General features: G+C 40.6%; 2 protein-coding genes across 3 annotated transcripts in view; one reads left to right on the top strand and one right to left on the bottom strand.

The window, feature by feature from the left end:
* The first annotated feature begins 2,701 nt into the window (after positions 1-2,701).
* Positions 2,702-17,398, top strand: LOX (lysyl oxidase). The gene is made up of 7 exons (XM_090038451.1): positions 2,702-3,647; positions 5,172-5,280; positions 6,561-6,698; positions 9,301-9,457; positions 11,352-11,447; positions 11,873-11,988; positions 13,030-17,398. The coding sequence occupies exons 1-7, from the start codon at positions 3,086-3,088 to the stop codon at positions 13,034-13,036; spliced, it is 1,185 nt and encodes a 394-aa protein (XP_089894577.1). The 5' UTR covers positions 2,702-3,085; the 3' UTR covers positions 13,037-17,398.
* Positions 17,399-18,890: 1,492 nt separating this feature from the next.
* SRFBP1 (serum response factor binding protein 1) overlaps positions 18,891-27,400 on the bottom strand; it is a 148,796-nt gene continuing 140,286 nt past the window's right edge. For both annotated transcript variants that reach the window (XM_090038449.1, XM_090038450.1), the window contains 4 exons: positions 26,318-26,399; positions 23,791-24,535; positions 23,150-23,187; positions 18,891-21,805 (listed from right to left, as the gene is read on the bottom strand). In XM_090038449.1, coding sequence (XP_089894575.1) covers positions 21,615-21,805; positions 23,150-23,187; positions 23,791-24,535; positions 26,318-26,399 — 1,056 coding nt within the window. In that variant the 3' untranslated portion in view covers positions 18,891-21,614. The remainder of the gene's footprint in view (positions 21,806-23,149; positions 23,188-23,790; positions 24,536-26,317; positions 26,400-27,400) is intronic.

Raw genomic sequence — 27,400 nt, 5'->3', positions numbered from 1 at the left:
CTGAAGTCAAGGACTTCTGTGTTGCTGACTGACTTGCCAGCTTTACGGTGGATGGTGAAGGTGATCAGCTCGTGGTCGCTGTCGCCCAGCTTCCCATCGATCACTAGGTCACCGATTAGGTCGTCCCCCGTAGCCAGTACCAGGTCAAGCAGCGCTTTGCCTCTCGTTGGCCCATAGACTTCTTGAGTCAGGTAAAGGTCATCCACACACGAGAGAAAGCTTTGCGCCCGCTCAGATTTAGCTGAGTGATCTTCCCACGAGATGTCCGGGTAATTGAAGTCACCCATGACAACCAAGGTCCTGGAGCAAGCGGCCTCAGTCAGTTCCCAGGCGAACTCCTGGTCAAGCTCGGGACTTTGAGTGGGAGGTCTGTAGTAGACTCCCACCGTTGTGTCCCCTGTGCCGAATTCCCCACAAATTTTTACCCAGAGGGTCTCTAGCTGTCCATGCCGGTCGCCAACATCAGCTTGCAGGGACATGTAGCTTTCCTTCACATAGAGAGCTACACCCCCGCCCCTTTTGTCAACACGATCCCTCCTGTATAGGGTATAGCCCTTTATACCCGTGGTCCAGTCATGGGTGGAGTCCCACCAGGTCTCCGTTATCCCAATGACATCATATTTCTTTGCACTGAGCAAGAGGACGAGCTCGTCCTGCTTGTTGCCCAGGCTCCTGGCATTAGTGTACAGGCAGGCAAGTGTGCCCTTGGGGGCTCTTGCCTTGCCCACAGATTGTGCCAGGGCTGGGGCAGGGGTGGGATCCCTTAAGTGCCCCCTTAAGTGCCTTGGTCCGCTGACTTTGCAAGGGCCGTTCAGCGGGCCAGCAGGGGCAGTAGTCCCCCCATCCCCCAGTGGGCTTAGTTTAAAGCCCGGTGGAGCAGGTCAGCCAGCCTGGCTGAGAAGAGCCTCCTCCCCAGGGGAGAGAGGTGGAGGCCATCTCTTCCCAGCAGCTTGCTGCCTCTCTCTCCAAAGAGCGGGCTGTGGTCATGGAAGCCAAAGCCTTCCCGATAACACCAGCGCCGCAGTCTTTGGTTCACCACGTGGATCCTCCTCTCCCTCCTCAGCCCATAGCCCGAGACTGGGAGGATCGACGAAAACACCACCTGAGCTCCCAGACCCCTAAGCCTCGCTCCCAACTCCCTGTAGCGCCTCATGACCTGGCTGGGGGTGCTCCGAGCCGTGTCATTGGTGCCCACATGAATAAGGAGCATGGGGTAGTGGTCTGTGGGCCGGAGGAGCTGCAGGATCCTCTCCGCAATGTCTTGGATGCGGGCCCCCGGGAAGCAGCAGACTTCCCGGGCTAAGGGGTCGGGGCGGCAGATTGCCCCCTCAGTGCCCCGCAGGATGGAGTCTCCCACAACGAACACCTTACACTTTGTCTTGGGGAGAGCGGAGCCAGTAGCTGCGGTCGAGTCTGGGTTGCCTGCGGGATGTGAAACTGTTGTGGAAACAGATGTGGAACTGTTTGCTGGATCAAGGCCTTTGGCAGCTTAAAGAGGTTTATTAAAGGGTGTGCATTCTCCCACCACACTAATTAAACATATTCATTACAAGCAGTGTTTGAAGTATGTGGGAGCTGGAGGCAGGAGGGCTAAGCATAAGAGATGAAAGTCCCCCCTGTAAGCATGGGTGACTGGTGCCTCCTGAGTCACAGGGGGCACTTGTCCCTGCAGCGGCCAGTCAGCAACCGTGGAGGGGGTTCCCCCATGGACCATTGTGCTGATCGGGGGCAGGGGGCTGCTGCAGCCAGTTGCGCCAACCAGGGGGATCCCCCCCTGCTGGTTGCACGTGCTGACCCAAAGTGTCAGTAGTGCACCCGGAAAGGCCAAGGACGTGTCCAGAAGTGCCAGCGGCACTTCTCCTAGTGTCCCCCATCACCCTTCCAGAGCTTTGGGGGGCAGGGGGGAAAGGGGGCACTGGTTCTCCTGACTGCCCCCCTGCCTATTGCCTAAGCGGGGAGTGCTGGCTGTCAGGGGGTACACATGCACGCACCCCTGTGCATCCCCTATGTGTCGGCACTGCAAGATTTGAAAATCATAAAGGGGTGGGGGGGGGAGAGCTCCGATTTTATTAAGGCATTGTGATGGGCAGCCCTTTTTTTTTCCCTGCAGACCTCCCCCCAGGAGTAGAAGTGTCATTGGAAGTCCACAAAGGAGCCATTTTTTTAGACATGGGCAGTGACAGAAGGCAGCACATCTCTTTGGAAACAGCCTTGCCAGGCACTCCACACACCTGAGCCGGGAAGGGCTGGAAGGATCCAGAGAATGACTGGAATCCATTGAGCTGAGAGGAGAGATTCCAGCCTGCCACAGACTGGGGAGTGACAAGTCAGACGGAAAAATCTCAGGACCCCGCTAGGGGTGAGGGAACTCCTCTCAGTCTCCATTCCTTTGCACAGACTCACCGGGAACCGCCGCACAACAACAATGTCGCCCCCACACCCATTTCCCGCCAAAGGCAGGCAGCGCTGAGGAGCCCCCTCCCTCAGTGGCGGCGGGAAACCTCCCGACAGGCTGGAGCAGAAAAAAAAAAGGCGGGGGGGACTGAAAACGAAAGGGAGATGGCAGAGACTAAGAGGGAGATTTTGATGAGAAGCCTCCCCACTCCTCATGCCTCAGGACAGCGGGCGAGGGGTGGCTGCGGGGCTCCCGGGCACTTGCCGAGGGGGCGCAGGCAGCCCTTCCCAGAAACACGTCCCCCCCCGCGCTTTCCCAGAGCCCTCTGATGAGCTCATAGCATTTTTCCTTTGCATATCTTGGCGCGGGCCGCGGGCCGTCTCAGCGCGCCCCTCGCCCAGCCCCGTGTGTGTGTGTGTGTGTGTGTGTGTGTGAGCGCGGGACAGGGCGCGCCCCTCTCCCCTCCTCTCCCCGCCCGCCCGCGAGGGGCAGCCCGGAGGCAGCGACCGCGCCGCACGTCCCCGCTCGCGTTACGTGAGAGCCGCAGCGCTTGTGTAACCGGGCGAAGGCGCCAGAAAGTTTAAAATCCCTCGTGCCGCCGCCCGCCCGCACTCCCGGCGCCGCCCTACGGACGATGCGCGGCGGCTGAGCCGGCCGGCCCGCCCGCCACCGCGCCGCCGAGCAGGAGAGATGCGCCCCGCGCCGGCCGCCGCCGCCCTGCTGGCGCAGCTGCACGTGTGCCTCTACCTGGGCTGCGCAGGGCAGCCCCGCCGCGCCCCGCCGCCGCCGCCCGCTGCCTGGAGGCAGCGCATCCAGTGGGAGAACAACGGGCAGGTGTTCAGCCTGCTCAGCCTGGGCGCGCGCTACCAGCCGGCCCGGCGCGGCGCGGCCCCCGCCGCCGCCGCCAACCCCGTGCTGCTGCTGCGGAACAACCGCACGGCCCCGCGGCCGCCCGCCGCCACGCCGCCCGCCGCCCGCCACTGGTTCCAGGCCGGCTACCAGGCGGGCCCGCGGGCCGGCGGCACCAACCGCACGGCCGGCCGCGCCCCGGCCCCGGCCCCGGCGCCCACCCCGGCCCTCGCCCCCAGCGCCCCGCGGCCCGGCCGGGAGGACGCCATGGTAGGCGACGACCCCTACAGCCCCTACAAGTACACGGACGACAACCCCTACTACAACTACTATGACACGTACGAGAGGCCGCGCCAGAGCAGCAGGTACAGACCCGGCTACGGCACCGGCTACTTCCAGCATGGTAAGAGCCCGTTCCGCGCCTCGCTGGCAGGCAGGGGCCGAGCCCGCTTGTTCCGGCGCTGCAACTCTAGTAGGGCCCGGCGTAGGGAAAGCGCTCCGTGTCGGATCGGGGACAGAGCTTGTGGCCCCGTCGGTGTAAAAAGCAACAGCAGACAAAACACTGGCGCGAAGGGCGAGAGCTGTTATCACAGCCCTTCTCTCCTGTTGACAAAAACAGCGTCCGGATCTTGATTGTTGCACGCTTTGGTGTTTTTGTCCATTCCGAGATTTTACCAGGGATCGCTACGTGGACCTGGCTTTCCTCGATCCCCGTTAGACCAACTACATAGTAGCAAACAACAGTAGCTTGCTTTGCAGGCTATTGGGTCCAAGCACTTTTCTTTAGGCAGAAGAGAGCTCAAGGATCGTAAAAGTTCTTCCAGGGAGACACGACAAGGTTCTTTGGCTGAATCTGATATTTTTTATTAGACCAATTTAGAAATGACAAGGTACTTTAGGTGAATCTGATATCTTCTGTTAGACCAACTTAAATAGCTGGAAACATTTTTCTTAGCAAGCTTTCGGGTTTAAAAACCCTTCATTTTAAATTTCCCCCCTCCCCAACTATTTAAATTGGTCTAATAAAAGATATCAGATTCACCCAAAGAACCTTGTCTGCCTGTGTCCTTAGACCAACACGGCTACAACCTACACCCAGAAAGAAAAGAAACTTCATTGTGTGCAAGGGAGGTAAAGAACAGTGTGGTTCCCCTGGGTTTCAAAACATACGCATTTTTCTGAGGCAGCTCACTGATGGAGCTTATGCAAGACCCAGGTCGCTCTCAAGGGAGTTGTAACTGACTTTTGGGTTTGCTGGCAGCACTTTCTTATGATTGCTTGCCTCAAAATCAAAAAATGCTTCAGCTTTGATGACCCAGTTCTTACTCACTGTCTACAGTGAGCAATATGAAGTAAATAAGATGATGGTTGATTTGCATACTTATTTGCATATTTTTTCAGTATGGGCTACTCTCTTAGCAAATGTGATCATTTTGGGCTTCCAATACAATAATTTCATATTTAAGACCGGGCAATGCTGGCAAGAGGTGATCTGTGCCTATGTCACAATGGGCAGGAGTCCTCCGTGCAATAATAGGGGCACAGCGGGCATGGCTGGAGCTACAACTCCCTTCAGTTCTGGGCGGGGGAGAATGGGTTAAGACTGAGACCCAGTCAGATGAGATCCAGTTACCCTGGAACAGGTTACCGAGAGAGGTGGTGGCATCTCCATTCCTGGAGGTTTTTAAGACTTGAGTAGACAAAGCCATGGTGGGATGATTTAGTTGGGGGTGGTCCTGCATGGAGCAAAGTTTGGCCTAGAACGATGGCCTCCCAAAGTCTCTTCCAAGCCCGGTTTTCCAACCCCCATCACAGCTTAGCTCCAACATGACCTCCCCCTGCATGTTGCTTGAGAGCACAGCTCCCTGTTTGCAGACGTGTCCCGGGTTGATCCTTGCCGTTGTGTGGTTGGTTTGATGCACTGCAGGTCTCCCTGACTTAGTCCCGGATCCCTATTACATCCAGGCGTCCACATACGTGCAGAGGATGTCCATGTACAACTTGAGGTGTGCCGCTGAGGAGAACTGCCTGGCCAGGTAGGCAGTTATGGTTGTTTTTCCTTGCCCCCCCCCAGAGTGGTGCTTTTGCAGCTCCCAGCCACAGAAGGAGAGCAGGTCCTCTCCTTAGCTTGCCTGGCTGCTCTAACCTTGGTGAGAGGCAAACAAAGAAGATCTACAGCACAAGATTTTATAAACTTACAAGTGCTTTCGGATGTCTTCAGACTACAGAGCCAAACTCCCTTGAGGGGTCTTGCCAAGGCCTGCTTTTCAGAAGGGGGAGTGGAGAGCTTGCTAAAAAACAGGCTTCTTAAAGGAGCATAACTGAACTGCCCCCCAAAATGACTCATCACTCGTGAAAATCCTTGTCTATGGTTTTTGTTGGAATCTGTTCCCTTTCAGCTCTCCTTCTGCTCCTCCCCAGTCTTAATAACCAACAATCCTGTTGCATTTCTTTTAGAAATGCTGCTTTGTAATCAATGTAAGCAATTCAAAATTATATGGTGCAACCCCTGTAAGGTTTAAACCCATTTAAAAAATGGTTGCAACAACTCTCAAACTTGAAACAAAACCATTGCTATCAAGTTTATCCCAGTCCACTTGGCAAAGAAGGATTTTTCCTGTTTTGATTGGAACTGAAATGAAGGCCGTTTCTAACAACTTATGTAGTGCCTTATCATGCAAAACAGCTTTGTTTATTCACTAGCATCATAAATTTGTGTCAGCTGAGTTTTGGAAAGAGTTCCACGCAGCGGATAAATAATTTAGTGTTTCGTTGGTTAAGGGGGCCTTACAGTAACAGTTATTTGAAAAGCATTTTATTGATCTTTAGATCATAATTATTTTAAGACAGCCCAAGCCCTAGGCATAAATGTGTCCTTTTAAACTATACTAAAAATATATTGTGGCTGTGACAATAAGATATTTTGGTTTATAGCATGTATAGTGTATAAAAAGCCATTTATACAGTCATTTGCTACTTAGCAGTGCCAAATCTTGGCACCACAAGTTAAACACCTTTAGTTTCCCTAAGTATCAACTGATTTCAAAATTTTGTTTACCAAGGGCAAAATCTGCCATTAATATCAATACAAGCAGCAGTGAATTATTACTGTTACAGTGCTATTACAGCATGGATCTAATACCAATGGCTTATGACCATTTCACCTGGGATTTTTAGTTAATTTTCAGTAGTTGTGATACTAGAGTATCGTTTAAATCATCAATGTCAGTTTATAGCAAGACCTACTTAAGAAACATTTAAAAGTTTCTCTTTGGTATTTTCTAAACACACATATGCCTCTTTTGCATCCTTACAGTTCAGCTTACAGGTCAGACGTCAGAGACTATGATAATCGAGTGCTTCTGAGATTTCCTCAAAGAGTGAAAAATCAAGGCACATCAGACTTTCTACCAAGCAGACCCCGATATTCATGGGAGTGGCACAGCTGTCACCAGTGAGTGAAGTGCCCAGTATGGTACCTTTCTGATTATTTTTTTCCTCATTACCTGGTTTTTGTAATGTGGCGTGTTCTGCTACTCTCTGGTGGGGAAAGGAAGACTTCAGGATTTCATTAGTCCCTCCCATTTTATGGTTCTAGTTCATCTGTGTAAGGATGGAGAATCACATTAAAATAAATGGCATTAACTCACTTGTAAATACAGAAGTCTAGGAGCAAATAAGTTTAGATATAAAGGCATATTCATTCATCTTCTTTGCTAAATTAGTAGATAATTAGTAGAAGTAGAATTAATTAAAAAAGTTATTAAAATTATTATTCATTCCACTAAATGTAAGCTTAGTCACACGCACACGCGCACACACACACACACACACACACACACTATAATATTGCAGGTCAGTTGGTCCTCTTAGTGACCCCTGTATTTCATGGGTCAGTGATTTATAAGTAGCACTCTGATTACTACTGGAGAACACACAAGTATTGGAATTATTCGTATTAAGCATTTGTGCACATATAAAACCCTATGGCTTTATTATCATCACACTCATCTACACTGGAGTTGCAAACCTATGGCGTAAGTGCTACAAGTGGCATTGGCAACCTGTATGGCACATGGCAGATCAGGTAGGAGACATGCAAAAAGTATAGCAGCAACTAGGGCAGAAAGCAGATCAGGCTGGGAGGAGATCAGGCTGGGAGCACAAGACAGGAAGCAGAAAGCACAGGAGACTGCGCAGGGAGCACAGAGTAGGGAGCAGAAAGCAGAGCAACAGATTGGGCAAGGGAGGATTAGAGTTGCACTTGGGAAGGGTACAGGGCTAACTTGTGGCATGCCTGTCAAAAAGGTTGGCACTCCACTAATCTCCATGATGCCACAACATATCCACATTCACTTTGCTATTCTGAGCCAAAACCATCCCTGAAGAATTGCTGGACTCTTACCAAAATAAACATCATAACATTTTAAGACCTGACAAAACAACACTTGTACCCTTTATCAAGGGTTATAGTTATAAAAATGTATAACCTTGCTCTATGTTCAGCTGTTTTGTATTGGGTTCATAAGTAGTACACTGAGAAAGTATATTTGGTTTACTTCACATTTTTTGAAGTACTATTCTACAGGTGTAGGCACCTAAAATCATTAATAATTAAATGCTTGCAATAATGCAGTAAAGGGAATGAGGTTACTGTGGGCCTCCAAAGTTCCACAAAAGGAGTTAAAAGGGAGTCAAAGGGAGGTTAAAAAGGAAAAAAAACTTCCTGTGGATCCAGCCAACTTTGGACCAGGCCTTTTATCTCCAGGTGATCAGACGTACAAAGCTGCTTTTGTTCTTGCTGGAAAACTTACTATCAAGAGACATTTTTAGCACAGAATAGGCAATTTTTTATTCATGGCTTACAATTTTTTTATACAATTCCCATAAGCAAAAAACCTTTCATGACTGCTGTAAATAAAAAGTAAAGTTAATGCATACGAGAGCTGATTTTATGGACAGCGATCTGAAATTGGGCAACCCTGTCCCAAAGGGTACAGAAAATAGTCCACTTTGAATGTTCATTCAGTCCTGGGACTTCAAACACATTTCCAGTGAAAATGACAATTTTGGTGATTACTCCTATGCCACAAACTAGTCCATGAGGAAAAGAACAGTACCAACTAATTTTTGACTGATTAGCTATCAGATGGTAATTTTTTATTACCATCATTCCCTGGGCCACGCTGAGTGATTGAATTATTTAATTTCTTCTTTTTCAAATACACAGTGTGCTAAGGGAACAGTAGTAGAATGCAGGCAAGTTGCTGAGGGAGGTGACTTCAGTTTGCATTTTCCATCTATGTGAGAAAAGGAAAACTGCAAGGAAAAATGGTGTTAGAGCCAACAGATAGGATTTACAGTACTCCTTAGCATACACAGGAACAGCACACATGAAGCAAGCAGTTTTTTCTGCAGTAGTTTAGAATGATCAAACACACTGAGACGTCACATTTCAATTTATATACAGTAAGTAAACAAGTCTTTTGGCTGTTGGTATCTGATATATACTATGTAAATTCTCTATTTAGATTGGATAGTTTGCTGATAAACTTATAAAATATCACACGAGGAATGCCAGAAATAGAAAAAAATAACCCTAACACTTCAGTAACTTTCAGAAATAGCAAACTTTTTTGGAATTCATAGCATGTAAGGTAATCATTCCCAGCCAAACTATTCCTAAAGGCAAAGACTTATAATGTGTACCAGTCAAATGTGAATAATTTAGTATTTGCTATTTTTGTAAGAGAGATTAAACAGGAAATTTTGGAAAATCGAAAGAGTTGTACAGCCTCTTCTTTACCAACTCGAATACAAGTTTTTTTTTCTTTTTACAATGAATGAAAACTGGAATAATAATTAACAATAAAAACTTGAAGGACAGGCCTACAGAGGAAAATATACTAATCCACAATTTGTAAGTAACAAAAAGAACTTGGTGAGCTGTCTTAGTATGTGGATTAAACAGAGAACATATGATCAGTGCCAAGATGAGTAAATGATGTATTGGCTACATCTGAAATTATTCTACTAATATACCTATCATTTAATAGACATTACCACAGCATGGATGAATTCAGCCATTATGACTTGCTGGATGCCAGCTCATACAGAAAAGTTGCAGAAGGACACAAAGCAAGTTTTTGTCTTGAAGATACCTCCTGTGATTATGGATATTATAGACGATATGCATGTACAGCACATACACAGGTAAGTGAACAAACTTTTTTTCTTGAAATTTGTCTTCCTTGAGATTTATATTTATCCATATATGTTCCAATTCTAAGGTACCTTGACCAGATCTGATAGAATCGGCCCAACATAGGGGATATCCTAGTGGTATAAGGCTAGGGTGGCAGAAGTTGTACTGTCCTTTCTCATCCGGCATGAAAGGGATTCTAGGACTAGAGAGTCCTGAGTTTTTCTTGCAACCAAGCTTATTGGCAGGTAGTTTACATCAAAACAGACACCAAGCTAATATCATTTACATCTAGAGTACTGCACTGTCATCTTACAGGGGGTATCCCAGGACTGGGGACAATGAAGAGGTGGGTTAAAGTCCAGATATGTCCACTAAATTTGTAGTGTGCTGTTGGCTGCAACCAATGGCTAATTCTCTCCGATCTTGTTGTAAAATAAAATGCTGAGTGCCTCTGCTTCCGTTACTACCAAAAGGACATGAAGGAGTCCATGACAATATAGCATTTTGTTCTGTTCACATGTATTACAGCCATTCAAGAAAATGGGAGCTGTGTGAACATAGCCAGTAAAATATGTCCCTTTTAAAAAAAAAAGAAAAAATAAGAGATGAGGTAGTAATTTTATCATTGGGAAATACCAGCTATGCTGCACTGGTGGATGTGTCCACATTTAAACCCTACATTGAATGCATGATCTACATATGTAAAAGCTTTGAAGAGGGTTTAAAAATATATTTTTATCTTGTGCAGACAACATCATTGAACTAAGCAATGAATATATTTTACAGCTGGAGTATTTATGTCACTAGTCAAGACTGTGTCAGCATTTCCACTGGAAACCCATATTTTCAGGAGTTTGTAATTGGACTGTAAAACTTTGCTCCAGCCTCAAACTTGGAACAGGGAATGGGACTAGTTGAATACCAGCTGGAGTTAGGAGGGAGTTCCTCCATAGCTTTGTCTTACAAGTCTAACACTTCTCTAGGACACCTTTCTCTAAAACAGCCTATATTAGTCACCGTTGAAGATCTTGGATCTAAGATGTGGTATGCTGTCTGTGTAGCAATTCCTCTTCTGTTCCTAACAATGGAGTGGTGTTTTTTTTGTGTAGATCAGTTTGGAAACACTTCTGCTGCCATTTTGGATTTCCTTAAAATTGTTGTGATCACTTCTGAAATTTCAAAACCTTTACTTATTTGAACAATATTATATTATTAGGCTATTTTCCTAATAAGAGTACATATCAAAATACCTCTTTAACTCCATGACTTTCCTATTACAAGAAAGTTCTTCACTTTTATGAATGGCTGCAGACTAACTTTGATGTCAAAGGAAGCACGTAGCTTAAGAGGAGTCAAAGACACTGCCACTGGCAATCAAATCAGTTTCATATTAGGAATATAATTTGAGGCTTACAAATCTGGTTAAGCCTTATTTTGTCTGAAAAGACTGTAAATAAACAACACCAAGTCATAGAGTTAGTAATATGTATAAGTAAGTAGGATTGCTTACTACAAGTAATGCTTAAATATTTTGTGTATATTATCAAATACACATTTTCAGAAATAATCATGGAAGTGAAAAAAGTATTGGGTGTATTTCAGAATTTTTATTTGAAGTCCTGAAAATTGTATTTTAAACGCTTTTGTGAATGTATGTTCTAATAAGTTTTTGACAATAGAAACAAAGTAATCGTTTGTGATGTGTCAAAGCTAGGTAGTATTTAAATTCAAAGTCATCTATTAAACTCATTCACTGATGTGCAATAATTCTGTTTCTCAGTGATGTGCCTTAAGGAAGCATGATAGTATTAACTCCCTCTTGCTCCCCACTGTCTTAGTGCTACTAATATCTGAAAGTATTGTTCCTTAGACTCACTTGTTTCTATCTATCCACATTTTTAGGGACTGAGTCCTGGCTGCTATGATACCTACAATGCTGATATAGATTGCCAGTGGATTGATATTACAGATGTAAAACCTGGAAATTACATTTTGAAGGTATACAAGGTTCATTGGGTGAATCGGATATCTTTTATTAGACCAACTTAAATAGTTGGAAAAAAATTTTAAGCAAGCTTTTAGGTTTAAAAACCTTTAGTCAGGCTGAGGAAGTCTCTGCAGTTGGTGTGTGCTCTTACAGGATGGAATGAAAAGTAAAGAAGCCAGAGGCTGGGCTGGTATGCATACAAGATAGGCAGTCAGTGAAGATGTAAACTGAGGAGTCAGTGGGTGAGAGACAGGCTGGGTGGGGGGAAAGAAGAGGGATGAATAGTGGAGAGGTACTTGGGGAGTTGGATGTCAGGCAGGTTATAATTCTGAAGGTATGTTATTTCTTTAAAGAAACAATTGCAATTCTTATTAAGCTTGCAAACTACCTTGTCAAACTAAGCCCTAAAGTAAACACTACTTTTCCTTCCTCACAGGTTAGTGTAAACCCTAGCTATTTGGTACCAGAGTCTGATTACTCCAACAATGTAGTACGATGCGATATCCGATATACAGGCCATCATGCATATGCTTCTGGTTGCACAATTTCACCGTAAGTACATTCTTGTTTGCAACTACCATAAACTCATAACATGAAGGTTAACAATTAGGACCCTAAAAACATTTATCAAGATCTGTTCCTCTTTTTGTGCAAGGACACCCCCTAAAATTCTTGTGACAAGATGTTGTTTTTGAAATCTTTGACACAATTTATAGGTATTTTTAGATTACTGCTATTATAACTGTTCTCAATGCTACACTGACTAAACCATTGTGTGAATTTCCACACATACAAACCTCCAGCTGCTCATCTGATGCTTATACACAGAATCACCCAAACCTCTTAAAAGACTTTTAGTTATCTGCTTAAGACAGTAAAAACACCTCCTTATGTATTATGTTGCTGCCACAGAAAATCTATCCAGAATACTTTTTTCCAGGAGCACTCTGTCTGCTGTTTTTGTTACCTCTTCTGATGTTTGTACTTTGTAGTCAATTAAAGCAGAAATGAACTAAAAAGTACTTTGTACTGTGAGATCACTTATAAAACTGGGCTGAAAATGATGCACATATTTTCACCCCTGTGAGATTCTAGGTTCATATCACACTCATGTCATAAAAGCCCCAAGTTAAACATAATTGGCTTAGTCCTTTATTTGTTCTTACCACCTGCATTTGTGGAAGACTGAGAAGCAGAACAGGACAACTGACAACTGCAGGTCAAGTGATGATTTTTTTGGTAGAGCTGTGAAAGGAAGCTTTCACAGCATCTCCTATAGTAGATTAATTAGCATGCCCAGTAACAGCATTTCTTCACTTAAAGTCAGTGTCAGGAGGAGTTATTTATACAAAGTTATTTTGCTTTGCACCTCCCTTTTTCAGCTCCCAAAGTTTAAGAAAATAGCTGCATTCATGAAGACAGAAAGGAGAAAAGATTCTTTCATCCCTTTTGTACTGCTATGTTCAGGTTAATGCATAAACTGGATTTAACATAGATTTATTTGATTAAATACTAATTTGGTATTAAGCAAATAAGTTTGTTTAATATGCTGTGGTTCTTAACAACTGTTTCTTTTTCCTTTTTTTTTAATAGATACTAAGATGCAAGAAAATGGATAAGTCAGTGCCAGTGTTTTGAATTGAAATGTTATATAAATTCAATAGGATGTAAACACTTTATAAAAACAAATGCAGAGTACACATACATACATACCCTTACCTTACGTGATTTTGAAGCATAATGGCTGCTTCATAACAACATTTGTAACTGGATTTTAGGCATTCAAATTGGCATTGCTTTTTAAAAAAATGATTGAAATGTGTGGAAATGGTGATTCATGCACAGATTTTCAAATTTTACAGGAAATCAAGTCATTCACAGAAACATAAGTGTTTCGTTAACTCTGCTGGAAATCAGAGTGCAGATAACAGCAGGATTTGATCAGTACATTGCCTGTGAATGAACTGAAAACATTAAGGAGTAGAAGTAGAAAGAATGAATGTTAGCTAGCCCAATGAATGTCAAAACAAAGACCAACTTGGGAACGGTGCTCCTGCCATTACAGTAAGATTGATTTGGATTCATTTAATGCAAATGAGAAGTATGTTCAGTTTAAAAGGGATATCAATGCATGGCAATGTTTATATATGCATTAGTTACCCCCTGTATATGACACTTGTTTACATTTTTAATATATTAATAGGCAAACCATTTTCTTAAAGAATATGTGAGGGCCTATTTTATCTTTTAGAATAAAACTGGAGAACTGAGCCACCTTTCTATAGGAACAGAGATTTTTAAAGTAAACTCCTAAAAAGATCTACCATGAATTTAGTGTGGGTAATGTGGATTAGAATGCATTTCTGTCCATCAGAAGTTAGGCTACTGAAAGAGACATTGGACAGTTCCTGATGTCATCATAATCTGTGAAAACAAAGGTAAACTGAACAGGTTAATCAACTGAAAAAACTGACAGTGGCAGTCAACTCAGGTGGCACCACAAATAAAAGTTGATCAAAGGCTTATCAGGATTTTCTTACAAAAAAAGCCTTCTACTTGTATTCCCATTAACGTTATTTTACATTACGTACTGTACTTGATTGTTAATTGCGTATTTGTATTATTCAAGGATTAAAATATTATGCAATATTCATGGACTGATAGTTGACATACGCAAAATGCTTTAGTTAGGTTGTTCAGGATCTCATCATTAAACTTTTTGAAGTGAGTTGCTTTGTCCCAAATTAAGAAGATAGTCTATGCTGCTTACTAGTGATGGTTCCCAAAACAGAGAAACAATTTTGCTTATGCAATGGACCATGCTGTAAGCTAAAATAGCTGTGATTTTTTTTAACTGTGAAATAAGTTGTTATAAAAGAGCCCGGGTAGTTTTTCAGTACTGATGGTACAATTTACATGGTTTGCTCTTCAAATAGTGACCCTGATTTGATCATGCTCAACTAGCAACTGCCAACGCTCAAAGACTTTCAGAGTAGTAATAAAATGTACTGTTGATTAAAATAAGAAAGCACTGAATAGCTTGAGAAATAGAAAGTGTTCTTCTAAAATTAACAGGAACATTTTAATCAGTATTTGGGAAGATTCCATGCAAAAGAACCATAGAAATTTAATTTGTAAAATGTACGAGATGTCAGGATAACTTTAAGGGCTAGGGACCACCTGTTTCTTTTCAGTACATACTTCAGTTTCTTGTTTTTAAGATTATCAAAGCTTCTGCACAAATCCTGATCAGATTATGGCATAATAACAAAACAATTATAACATAAGTACCTAAGTGGACAGTGAAGACTAAAGGACCATCAACTCAGAGGGTACAGCCCTTGAAGATCACATACTCAGTTTGATATTTGAGTACAGAATGAATACAGTTTATGACATCAGGCTCCAAAATTTTCCATGTGCTTCATTTCATTGATCAAACAATTTATACTAATTGCAAATGTATGCATGTAACTCTAACAGAAAAGTTTGAACATTAGATTCTTGGTACTTTTACTATATGCATATCATGAGTTAATGTGTGCCTTTATTTTTCAATACAATATCCTATATTTCTCTGTATTATACAACTCACTCTAAACATATGCTCCAGACTGAAGTTTGGTTTTCAAGGTGAGCCCCAGAAAAATGTTTTTAGAGTGATATTTTTTCCCAAATAGAAATACCTGTAAAGAGATATAGCTGCATTGATATTTCCTTCCCCTAAAATGATTTAGGCCAAATTTTCAAATCTAGTTAGTTGGTTTGATCGAGCAGCTTATATGTGTGGAGCTGCACTAAAAGTCAGTGAGGCTTCCCATAGACACACCTGTGTGGAGCAAGCAGCAGGTAACTAAACTAAACTGGCCTTATTCTGAACAGCTGTATCTCTTCAAAAGTAATTTTTGGTGAACAGCACATCTGAGATCATGTATTTATCAGCACCTGAGGTGCTGCAGGCATGCTGAGGCATTGTATTTTAAGTGAGTCATTTGGAAGAATTTAACTCTGTCTAGATGTGCTGAAACCTGTATTTTCCGGTGGCTTTTAAAGCATCTTCAGGATTAGAGGGACACATTCCATACTCAGCCATAGGAAAGTAAATTCTGTTACCTTCCAAATAATACCTCAGTAATGATGGAAGTATAAATAAAAGGACCTGTTGAATACTTTCAGCTTTTCTGGAGGACACATTCTGGCTGGTAGTGCAGATGTTTGGGCTGCAAAATGGTCCACTGATTTAAAAATCTCGTAAGTATTATTTGCTCTGATAGATTGTTAGGACTCAGTGACTGAGTAAAGGTAAAGTGTATTCAACAGATAGTGGTAGCTCTTTTCTTTTGTCAAATACTGTAAAACTTTAAAAACTATGCACTTTTGTTTTAAGCCAGTGATTCTCAACCCAGATGCCATGGCACCCTAAGGTGCCATGAGATCCTTTTAAGGGTATAGCGCAATATTAGTACTGTTAGGTGTGCAACCACCTACATAATTCAGAAGAGAAACTAGAGATTTCAAATAGAAATCCCATAGCATCAACACTCTGACCTGTTGTGGTATTTTTCTGCAACAGAAGAATTGTTCTATTATATTTCTGTAGTGAAGAAAGAAGTGAAAACTAAGACCTGGCATTTTTTAACAGGTGCCTTCAGTCTAAAAAAGGTTGAAAACCACTGTTATAAACAAAGGGAGAAGAAAGTACAAAAATCTGTTCACATCATAGTCTTCTTTAAATAAAGGATAGGGATTAAAAGTTGGAAAAAAGTGTCTTTATTTATCCTGCTGAGTTATAATGCAGGAGGCATTATACGCAAAAAGTTGATTTACCTAGCATATGAGCTAACATTTCTAAATGAGAGTGCCAGTCATCATTCTCAATATCTTGGCTCTCTGGATTTGACCCAGATACCCTAAACTACTTTTTCATGCTGGAATATATTTAAAGAGAATACTTGTATTTTTGTTGACATTTAAAAAATGTGTTTTGATAAAAGAGTTTATTTTATAAAACAAAGTATATTGTGCAATGATTTTTACTAGGCATTGGGCTGTTACTGTTCCCTCTGAAGGGAGCTTTGCCATTGGCCTTAATGGGAGCAAGATTATACCCATCTTTTGTGATATTTCGGAAGTACAGAAATACTCTTTGTTCAGTTTTGAATTTCCTTTGAAAACCTAAAAATGTTAGAACGTGCGTGAAGCAATTACCTCCCACATTTCAGATCTTTATATAAATGTTGCACACAAAGAACATTTCATACGCCAGACTCATTGTAAGAGGCCTTTTCTATATTTTTTTAAGTCTTGAGATACAAGTTTGATAATATTTGCATTTTTCTATAAACATATTACTAAAATGACAGATTGGTCATCATTTGAACCAACATATCATGTAGATGATGTTTTTATGCTATTAAAATTAGTCATTTTCTGTTTGCACCAAAAGTTTACTATGTAGTATTGAATGCCGTGAACATCAACATTATTTTTCTAGTCCTTTTATATGTCTAAATTGTTTAAGTTGTAAGGGTTCATACCAGCAGGATGAATTTCATTCATGACATTCAAGGTGGTCTATCCTGTGCCTCATATTAATGTGTCAATTATGGTATTTTCACATCCTACAGATACTTTTAAAAAAGGTGCTGAAATATTTTAACTTGAATTAAAAGCAAGGAGTATTCTATTGGAATTTTTTTTTGCAACTAAATGCTACAAATTCAATGAAATGCCACTTGTTTTTGCAGCTTTTGAAGGGATTTTCAGTATTTCCTTCACTCCTTTTCCCCCCCAAGAGTCTTAGTTTTAAAATCTTTGTATCTTTATTTGAAGAGCTCTTATTTATAATATTCAGACACTAGCTTTATATTCTTGTTGCACTTTTATATTCTCTTGTTACATGCCTGTATTATGGTTGCAAGTTTATGTGAAAATTACTTGAATAAAATGTTTCAAGTGTTAAGAGTGTTTGGCTAGTATGTTTTGCAACATAGGCCTCATCCATCTTTCACCAGTGTCAGCTGGAGTCTGTGTTACCAACTTCAGGGGTAACTGGATGGGTTTTATATGGGTCAAAATGAAAGCATTAGGGCCTGGCAAAATTAGAAGCTGCTTAAAACAAGGTGTCTATTGGGAATTGTCTGGCAGCCTTACACGTTGGTGATGTTATCAGTTCTACGTATTATATATACACTGAAATTCAGCACAAATATATAGCACCTGTGTAATCTAGATCTGTGAAATATAGATGTTGAATGGTTTGGGATTCAGTTATCTGAGACAGCCCTGTACCTTGTCATGGTAGCTATGATTAGTGAAGTGTATGAGTATTTTGAACACGGGATTCCCATAAATTATTCCCTTGGTTTTATGCTGAATAGTGTGTTGAGATGGCTCATGCTTTCACAAGAAGAGTGGTAAGGGACGGGAGATTTATTCACTGAAACACAAATTCCTCTCTCACCAGGAAGGGAGCAGTCACCGCTTCTTTGCCAGTGATCTTAAGTGCCACATGCTTGAAAACTGTACCAGGAATAGTCATGCTATAGTGCAATGTTTACCTCATATAATTAGGAGGGTTGAAGCAAAGTTCTTTTAGTTGTTCTTGGTATCTTCCGCACTGAAAATAACAGCTGTTTGCTGCAAATTAAAAAGAAAAAAAATGTTCTTTATGGAAACTTGTCATGTCCCTATTTTTGGTTCATCTGTGGCAGAAACACTTTTAAAATGTCCACAGAAGAGGGCAATGAGAACTGTGGGGGGGAGGGGGAAGAGAGAAAAAAAAATCAGTTTTACTTTTGAGCACAGCATTAACAGGAATCCCGTGCATTTTTCCTTCCTGTAACAACGGCTTTTGGCCTGTGCCAGCTGTCAGAATCTCAGTTTAAAACACTCCTTGCCAGAGGCAAAAGCACAATGAAAATGGGCTTCAGCTCTGGAATTTGTACCTTTTTCAAGTGTGTCAAAATCTAGTGACCTTCAGGGCATTACATACACCAACTAATGGGAAAGAGGGTGTGCAACAATTGCAGCCACTGCACTCCTGGCAGCTGCACCACAATCAGTAGTCCAGCTGCAGCTGCTGCCCTGTATGTTGCCAATGCCAAGGGTACAGAACTGTGCAGTTCCAGTTTTGATTATGTAACATACTTCAATAAAGGTTTTGATTAAATTTTTGTGGTCTAATCTGTCTTTAAAATGTCTGGCAGCAATTAGGTGGTAGAGAAATTAGTAATGTGTCTCTAGCATGTCAAAGGAAATATCAGTGAATAAGATACAATAGCAAACAATGCTCTGATACTTTAAGCCAGATACCATTTGAACCCACATACTAATAATATAGCTTACAGGCCAGTGTTTTGTCATTCTGGATAAATTTCACAGTAAAAACTCTTGTGAATTTAATAGAAATAAAAAACAAGAAAGCAGAACTTGTAACAAAATTGCCACATACCAACAAAACATCAAAGTAAGTGTATTACTGTAATGCCTAACTACAAGAACAGCGGATTGGTCTGTGGTACAGCTAAAATAGCAGAAGAGTTTTTGTGGGAACCTAGGAACCATGACAGAATTTCAATTCCACAAAAAGATAGAGAAGATCATTAGGAAATACAACTAAACTATCCCAATACAAGCATGGCTTCTTGACCTGAAATACAATCGCATGCTTGACAATCCATGTACCTTAAGGTATTTAGTATAGACAACAGTAGAAAATATACTTCAGATACTCTGAAGAGCAAAGAGTTTCACACATATTTCAATAACTGCCTACATTCTGGACATCTTAAAACCTAAGATTTACAGCTTAAGGTTACACAATGTGCCTGACATCAAAGAATGAGATAATGACAGATCTAAACTTGGAACCAATTGGTCTAATCCAAAACCCAGTGAAGTCAATGAAATACATGTTGGTTCTGGGCCTAATCTCAGTAACTATCTAAATCTCCTACGTATAATTTAACATGTATGTATGTGTGTCTACTTTTAAATCTTTAAATAGGGATAGCAGTATTAGCATTTCCATAATTTGTTTTCTTATAAAGTAACTTGAAAATATGTCATCATTTTTCTATCAGTTTTCTTCAAGTACTTCAATTTCTCTTAAAACATTTCCATTTTAAGCTACTGATACATGCCTGAAGTGCAGTCTAGCAAGTTGCTGATAACATGGATTGAAACAGACCATCACTTCTCTAACTTTACTAAAAATGTTGTTGTTTTGTACTGACAAGTTGGCTAAAGCTTGTTGGGAGTTAACAAATAAATAGTCAAAGAAGGAAATTCCTTTTCAGTAGAAGATCATTATTAAAAACAAATATTCAAACAATTACATAACTTCACTGTAGACTTACATAAAGTGTTATGTTTTGCTAAGTGATCCATATTATGAGAAATTTCAGATAAATTCTCCAGATTCAGTTAAAAAAAAGAGCTCTACTGCACTAAAATGAAATGAAAACAAATCAAATCTCAACCATTACTACACATTCAATTCAGTAACTACAACAATAGTGACTTAAGTGGTGTTTGGAGTCCTCACCTAAATGGTAATAATCCATAATATGCATGGAAGGCAGTAAAAAACACCTCTCATGTATGTAGATTCAAACTATACTCAAAGAATACTGAAATGTGGAATAATATTGATATCTGTGATCAGGATCTATCTGTGAAAAATTAAAAAGCCTTTTTACTAAAAAGAAAGACGCTCTGATGTATCAGGAGACTTTAGGAATATCCTTATGGTTAGAGACTACAGGTTTTAGAAAGTCTCTTTCTGAATCCTTATCTGGCACCTAAGGGACATGTAAAAAACACACAAAAACATGCTTTAGGATCAAAAATTCTTACCTTCATCTGCTTCTAACTATGTGTTGTAGACACTACATTTTCTTAGCATTTTAAATTTACAACTTTTCTTTCAATTATTGGGAGTCAAAAATTGGGAAACTTGCAGTTGCCCAGAAAATATTAGCTGTCTGTGGAGAAGCATTTTAGAAGTGATAACAGCTAACAAAAGGAGAGAAAGCATTTCCTGTGTTTTATTGAAACCAGAAAAAAATGCACATCAAATTTGTTTGGACTAGAACTAATCCTTAAAAAAAGATTCTTGTCTAGAAAATAACTCTTTGGGGGAACAATCAAAAAACTGGATTGGAAGGCACATTTTTCTTTACACTCTCATTTCTCATTTTAATATTTCGGAATTTGGTTGGATGAAACCTAATTGTGCAACTAAGTGTAAATTATGTAAAATGAGGAACATTGATGAGTTCCTTCAGAAAAGAATACACATGACTATGCCACTTATCCAAGGTACTAATTTAATCAAAGATGGGCATTGGCATTGCTTTTTTAAAAGGTTAAATCTTTATTCCTACCTAGAATTTGCTATTCCATAAAAACTACCTGGCATTTCTTCCTTGACACATTTATAAATTTATCAACCTTATTCAAACTTATTCAGGTAATAGACTTCTGAACTTCTCCCAGATGAAGTAAGTGTATACTTTTTTTACACAATTTATAATACAGTTCATATTAAGAAATATTAATGACATCTTTTCCTAGATTAAAAAACACTTATCTTTCCCATAGCATCTCATATTGAGGTCCTTAAATAGCAATCTTGAATTAACTTTACATAACAAAAATGCTGATGCAGAAAACAAAGAAAATCTGTCACACTACAGGATACAAACTCCATCCATAGATCCACTTGCTCACTTTGATCGGCATTTCACAGGTAGCAACCCTTGAAGCCATACCATGTGAGCTTCCAATCAGTCTATTCATAAAGCACATGAAATGAGTGAAAGTCCTCCATAGAAATATATTACTAAATCTGGGATAGGTATTTTATGCCAAAAAGGTTTTTAAAATTTACATCACATTTCACAATATCAGGACAGTATAATGAAAATAATATAGGAAAAAAATTGTAAATATTTTTTTGAAAAAAGAAAGACTTTTGTAGTTCTCAAGCACTGTAGCATGTTCAGCTTTTAAACAACATTGTATGTATTAATTTTAACCAAACATAAGAAGTACTCTCCAGTCCAAATACACAGTTACTTCATGTGTAAATACTGTCAGTTGTGAACTTTATCTTCTTTAAAATCTGAATCTTCAGAATGATCTTTAAAAATCTGAATTCACGTGTAAAAAGTTCAGTCATCATCAAATTTAATCTTTTTCCCCTGGAATGCTGTAATTTGAGACACCTGTTGCTGACGTTTCTTGCTTGCTTCCCATGAAGGATGAAGAGGTTGCTGCAAATGATCTTTCTTATTTTCATGCTTTATACCTGCAGCTTTAGCAGGCTGGTGTTTCCTGAACTCTGGTTCCTTTTTCAGAAAAGCTGTGCATAAAGTACAATATAAAATATTAAATGCAATTATCTGACGAACATTCATAAAAACATGCAAAATCACATACTAAAAGTGGCAGAAGATAATGGTAGGTATTTAATAGAAGCCATTGTACAAATACAAAGTTTGAAACGATCTCTGATCTATTCCTTATGAGCCATGTGTACTACATGCCCAAGAAACACATGAATGCACTTCTTTTATGCATGGCTCAATGACTTTAGTCAGGCATTCTCCAGATTCTTACCAAGTCAGCAAACGATTGCTTTGTGAACAGCAAATATGGTCAAGATGACTTGCTGCTGCCAAACAGCACTGGGGTCTAAGTGTAGAACTTGTGTGGAATTTAATTACCACATGGGAACTAAAGGCTCACAACCATCTGTGTTTACTGTTGATTTCACCAGCGAGGGATTAAACAGCACTTTCCAAATATAATTTTCGAATATGAAACTAAAAACCTAATTTGGTGCAGAAAAAGAAACAAAGCAAAAATTACCCAAACCAGGACCATGTTAAAATACTGAAATGACTGACTAAATCAATCAATCAATCAACACTTCTGTTCTTCCACTGGGATGAACCAATGGTTAAGATTAATGGTCACTGAGGGTTCCAGTACTCTTCAAAGAGTAGGAGTTTGCACTTGAACTCTCTCAGCAATGTTCAGGTGCCCAGCAGCATGGTCTCTGCAGGGCTCCGACAGCTCACCACAGCGCTAGCTTTCTCCTTCCCTTCTCTTCCCCTTGGCTTGCGTTGGAAACAGGCTTTTTCCTCAGCACAAATGTAACAACTGTCCATAATCTGAGACAGTAACTTTTACCCTGAGCAGCCTTACTGAAGTAGACTCATGCAGTAAACTACTCAACACAGAGGAAGGTAGAGTGCAGGACTATATGGCTCCTGCCTAGAAAAATATTGTTTTCCAGACCATTATGGGTTAATAGCACACATTATGTACATCTACAAGAATCTGGGATTCTGAGTTGAAGTGCAATCATTTGACGTTTGATCATTCAGGCAAAAACATCTTTGAATAGAAGACATTGCACTGATAAAAAGCAAAACCAGTCTAATGGGGCTTCCATGGTTCCCCTGCTTTACCTGTTGCAGGTTGGGGTGTCTGTGTTGTGTCAGAGTTGATGGTAGTCTCATGTAGAGTGTGGATTATAGATTGTATAGGATAGGGACGATCGTGCCTCAGGCAGGGGGTTGGACTAGATGACCTCTGGAGGTCCCTTTCAGCCCTGCTTCTTTTTTATGATACTCTAAGTCTACCTCAAAAGGATTTTTTAAAATTTATTTTTGGTTTCTACAATATTACCAATACGTACCTGTTCTTCTGTTTTTGGGAAGTTGTTCCTTTACATTTCTGAAAATAAAATAAAACAAAAGTGTAAGGAACATGAAGAAAAAAAAAAAAGATTAAACTAAAAATAATTTGCCCCCCAAAATGGACAGACAGTAGCAGACAGAAGCCACACACATTTGTTGCCTTCAGCGCACAGAGTTTGGGGAAGGTAAGACTTTGCTTCCCTCTCCTCCTCTCCACAACAGTGATCAGTGTACCTCCCCAACTCTTGCACTGCTATGGGTGCTGTATGAGCTTGATACATCTCTGCTATATAGCACTATTGTTAACCAATAGCAGAAACTGTTTAAAGTGTATTTTAAACACTTTAAACAGAGATATTTTAAAACACTTTAAACAGAGATATTTACTAAACGACTACAAGAACTTAATGAGTGCTGACAAACTAGTGCCATTTCTAGAACAGGGAAGAATTTGAAAAAAAGGGCATAAGGGTAAAGAAAGTATGGAAAAAGGCCAGAGTACTGTGACTAGACGCATACAGATTGATTGACTGAAAGTCTGCGTATTTGATGAGCAATATTAAAAGTCATAACCATTTATATTACTATAACAGAATGGGAGGGGAGGGGAAGTGAGGTGGGGCATGGCAGGGCATCTTACCTCCTCATATTTTTGGATTTCTGTTGAGAGGTAGACAAAGAAGTGCAAAATACAGATTCTAGCTTCTTTGTTCTAGCATTTGGGTTGTTTCCTTCTGTGTTCACATCCTTTCTTGTCACAAATTCTGAGTCCTTTACTGCTTTTAGTAACATCTTCGGGGGTATTTTCTTTGCTGAAGAATGGTTAGAGTCTGCCACTCTCCTCCTCTTTTTCTGCTTTACTTTGCCGATAAAGAAATCATCACTACTATCCTTATCTTCAGAATCTGATGACTGGTTATAAAACCTCTCTTCAGTGCTGTCATCAAAGTATTCCTTATGTTTGTCATTTTCTTCAGTATCACTAACATTGCTATCTGACTCCTTAGTTGTAATAACCTTGTTCACACCTGTAAGTTTCTTTTTTTGGGGCCTGTCAATTCTTTTTTCTGTTTCAGCCTGAACAATTGCCTGCATTTCCAAAGCTGGGAATGGAAGATCATCTGGAGTGCATGTTCTCTCAGCTTCCAAAGTCTCCTGATTGGACTTGTTCTCACCAGTTTCTTTACCCTGCATGTTTGTGTCTGTTTTCACATTCACCTTCGTTTTGCTTCCGTCCTCTTTCTGTTTTTGAACTAATTCAAAATGTTTGTCTTCTCTATTGCTATTAGAATGTTTCACCAATTTAGGTTGTTCTGATTTACACTCCGCTGAAGAATGAGCTTTGACTGCCGTCTGTCTTGCAGCTTTAAAAGCTTTTACAGCAGCTAGAAAAAAAAGCAAAGAAATAAACAGAAGGTTCGTTCTTTGATAACAACACATGCCAATACATATGTTAATTGAAATAATGTAAAAAAACTGAAAGTTTGCAACCTAAATAATTTAACAAATAGGATTTTCAGTGTCTGTATTTGATTATTTATTGTGTAATGTTAGGGGCTAAAAATGGTTTAAATAGAGGTGTTAAACTCACCTCCTGCCCTCAGCCAGATCCAGACCACAGGGCTCTTTGTGGGTCATATCCAGCTTGAGGCACAAAGTGATTTTGGCAGTGGCAGCAGCTCCAGCTCTCACCACATGCCCATGCCCCATGCTGCAGCAACAGCTCTACCTCCAGCACAGGGGACACAGTGGCAACAGCTGTGGCTCTGGCATGTGGCAGTGGTGGTGGGGCTGGTGGCTGAGAAGGTACGGCCACGGTGGTGGCAACGGGCAAAACTGCTAGGGCTGTATCAGCCCTCATTCACCTTGTGACTACCTGCTAGGTCCACTGGGGCCCAATGTCTCAGATTCTGTGGCAGGCTACTTCCCTTAGCTATACACCCACAACTTTCACTTGCCCATTGGTAGCTCAGGAGGGCAGACAGAGCAGGTCCATGGGCCAAATTCTTTGATACTTTTGGTTTAGAGTACAGTATCAGTATTAATAAGAAATGTGGAAAACAAATCTCAACAGGGGAAGAGGCCAGCTTATTGAAACACCTAGTTTAAACTCAAATATAAGCTTATCAGCGGATGTGCAGTTTACAGTTTGACGTGAGGAGATATTTGGGGTATGAGAACTGAGCGCTAATAATATGCAAACATATAATTATAATGGGTATCTAACCCTGTCTATTATTAAATAAGATTATTTTCATCATAAGTTATTTTTCTCACATGGTCATCTTTTCTAAAGCTTTCACTTTTTGTTCTCCTTTTACCTCTGTGGTGTTTTTTTCTAAATTTTAGGGATATTTATTTTTTTAAAAAGTAAACTGCAGTGGAACTACAATCTTCCCCACAGTAACAATCCACATGCCTCATGCCTCAAACTCTTTTTAAGGGAATCGGCACTATAGGCAGGATGGGAGAGTGCAGTCTCTAACCTCATTCATTCCTGCACTTCTATATTGAAACTCAAAAGGTATGCATTCATGCTAGCTGTGATAGTTAGTCAGTCATTAGGATCCAACAGCATTTTTTAAAATTTAACATTAGTCACGCTATTTCATATTTCATGCAGCAGGGGTATCAAACTTGCCTGGTCCCTAAGAGCAGATCTAGGCTGGATTTGCAATGGAAAGAGCCTTGCAGGCCAGACCCAGACTTCTCGCTGGTAGTGGGGTGAGTGGTGACAGCATCAACTGTCATGGGTGCCCAACTTGCTTAGTTTCCTCAGAGAACAGTGGGGATTAATGGAATAGGATTTTCAAAGGAGCATAAGGGAAGTTGGGTTTTCTGAAAAATCTCTTGTTCTTTATCATATATGTACAGTAGTGTCAATGCAGAAGAAACTTATGGATTTTACAAATTATAAATACAGTTCTGCTAGTGACTATGCCATTGACAGTTTTAGAAACTACTGAGTAGCTAGGAAAGAAAAAAGGGCTGGTGTAATCTTGGCTAACTGGATTGGGTCTGATAACACAGGTAGAAAACATTGCACATATCTATATGTAGATATTACTGTAGGTCTGAACATAAAAGCAAACTAATCAAGATGATGTGTAAGCAAACAAGTACATTTATATGCACATTTGAACAGGGTTAAGTAGTTTATTTCATACCTTTAATATCAGCAATTTTTGTCTTTAAGAGTGGGTGTGCTGCTAGCCTAGCAATTGCTCGGTCAACTGTAGTACAGTTGGGCTGTAAAAAAAACAAACCCGTTGAAACCAATTAGATTTACCGAAAACAAAACAAAACACGAATGTGGATATATGGTGGTAGTGTAGATTGGCATGATTCATGCCATAAGGCATACCAGGGAAATTCTGCACCTCTCAGTCCATCAAAAAAAAATAAAGAGAGAAATTAAGGATGTTATCAGGTTTGTATATCTCTTTTATTGTAAACTACTCTCTCAGGTCACTCAAGGCATGTGGAAGAATCTAACTGGAGAATAATTTATAAAAGCATCACAAACATGCACTTCTGCAATTACCTAAGTAATAAATACAGATAACACTATGATTTTTATGTTCAAGAATGTTGTCTAAATATCATCCAGATGCAGTATACTGTAATTTTACACTCACTGCATATTTGCTATGAGTCCAGCTCATTTGCTACTGGTCCACAGTAAGTTCAAGAAAAGGCAGAAAAAACTATATACTCCAGGCCAGTTTTATCTTCACTATTTTACATAATAATACTGAAGACCTTCCTTTTTGGCTAAACTTTGGAACTGCTATGAATTCCTTCCAATATGGGCCAAAACTTGCTAAGCATTTTTCAAACGTAAGATAATGAGTCTTTGTCCCCAAGAGCTTTCTGTTCTAAAAGACATAGGGGTAGTGAAAAGGATACAATATATTATCAGTAAGACTCAAATTAGCCAATGACCACACTTTATTAGTACAGAGTTTTCAATATAAAATGTTCTTAAGTAAATAGGTAATGAGGAGACTGGGATAAACAGAATAATCACCACATAAGGTAGTCTTCAGAAAAGATTTCAGTGTTAAGGGTCTTGTAAAGTTGCAGACCAGCTGAAACGGGCGTTCCACTGGGGGTAGGTGATTTGAATTGAAATGTGCATGAGAAAAGCAGCTTGAATTAGGCATCAAACTGACATAACTTAAAGAGTAAAGTTGGTGAATGAAGATGCTTAAAGAGTAGATTATTGGGGCAGGGGAAGAAGCAAGGTT

Source organism: Crocodylus siamensis, chromosome 3 (genome assembly GCF_052110815.1).
Source record: "Crocodylus siamensis isolate JL-2025a chromosome 3, ASM5211081v1, whole genome shotgun sequence".
Lineage (NCBI taxonomy): Eukaryota > Metazoa > Chordata > Crocodylia > Crocodylidae > Crocodylus > Crocodylus siamensis.
Note: the sequence above shows the minus strand (reverse complement) of the source record. Positions and strands in the feature narration are given on the sequence as shown.

Excerpts from the sequence above, each read along its gene's own strand:
- LOX (XM_090038451.1), top strand. The coding sequence starts at position 3,086 with ATGCGCCCCGCGCCGGCCGCCGCCGCCCTGCTGGCGCAGCTGCACGTG. Across the intron at positions 5,281-6,560 it reads GAGGAGAACTGCCTGGCCAG|TTCAGCTTACAGGTCAGACG; the intron begins GTAGGCAGTTAT and ends GCATCCTTACAG. Across the intron at positions 11,448-11,872 it reads CTGGAAATTACATTTTGAAG|GTTAGTGTAAACCCTAGCTA; the intron begins GTATACAAGGTT and ends CCTTCCTCACAG.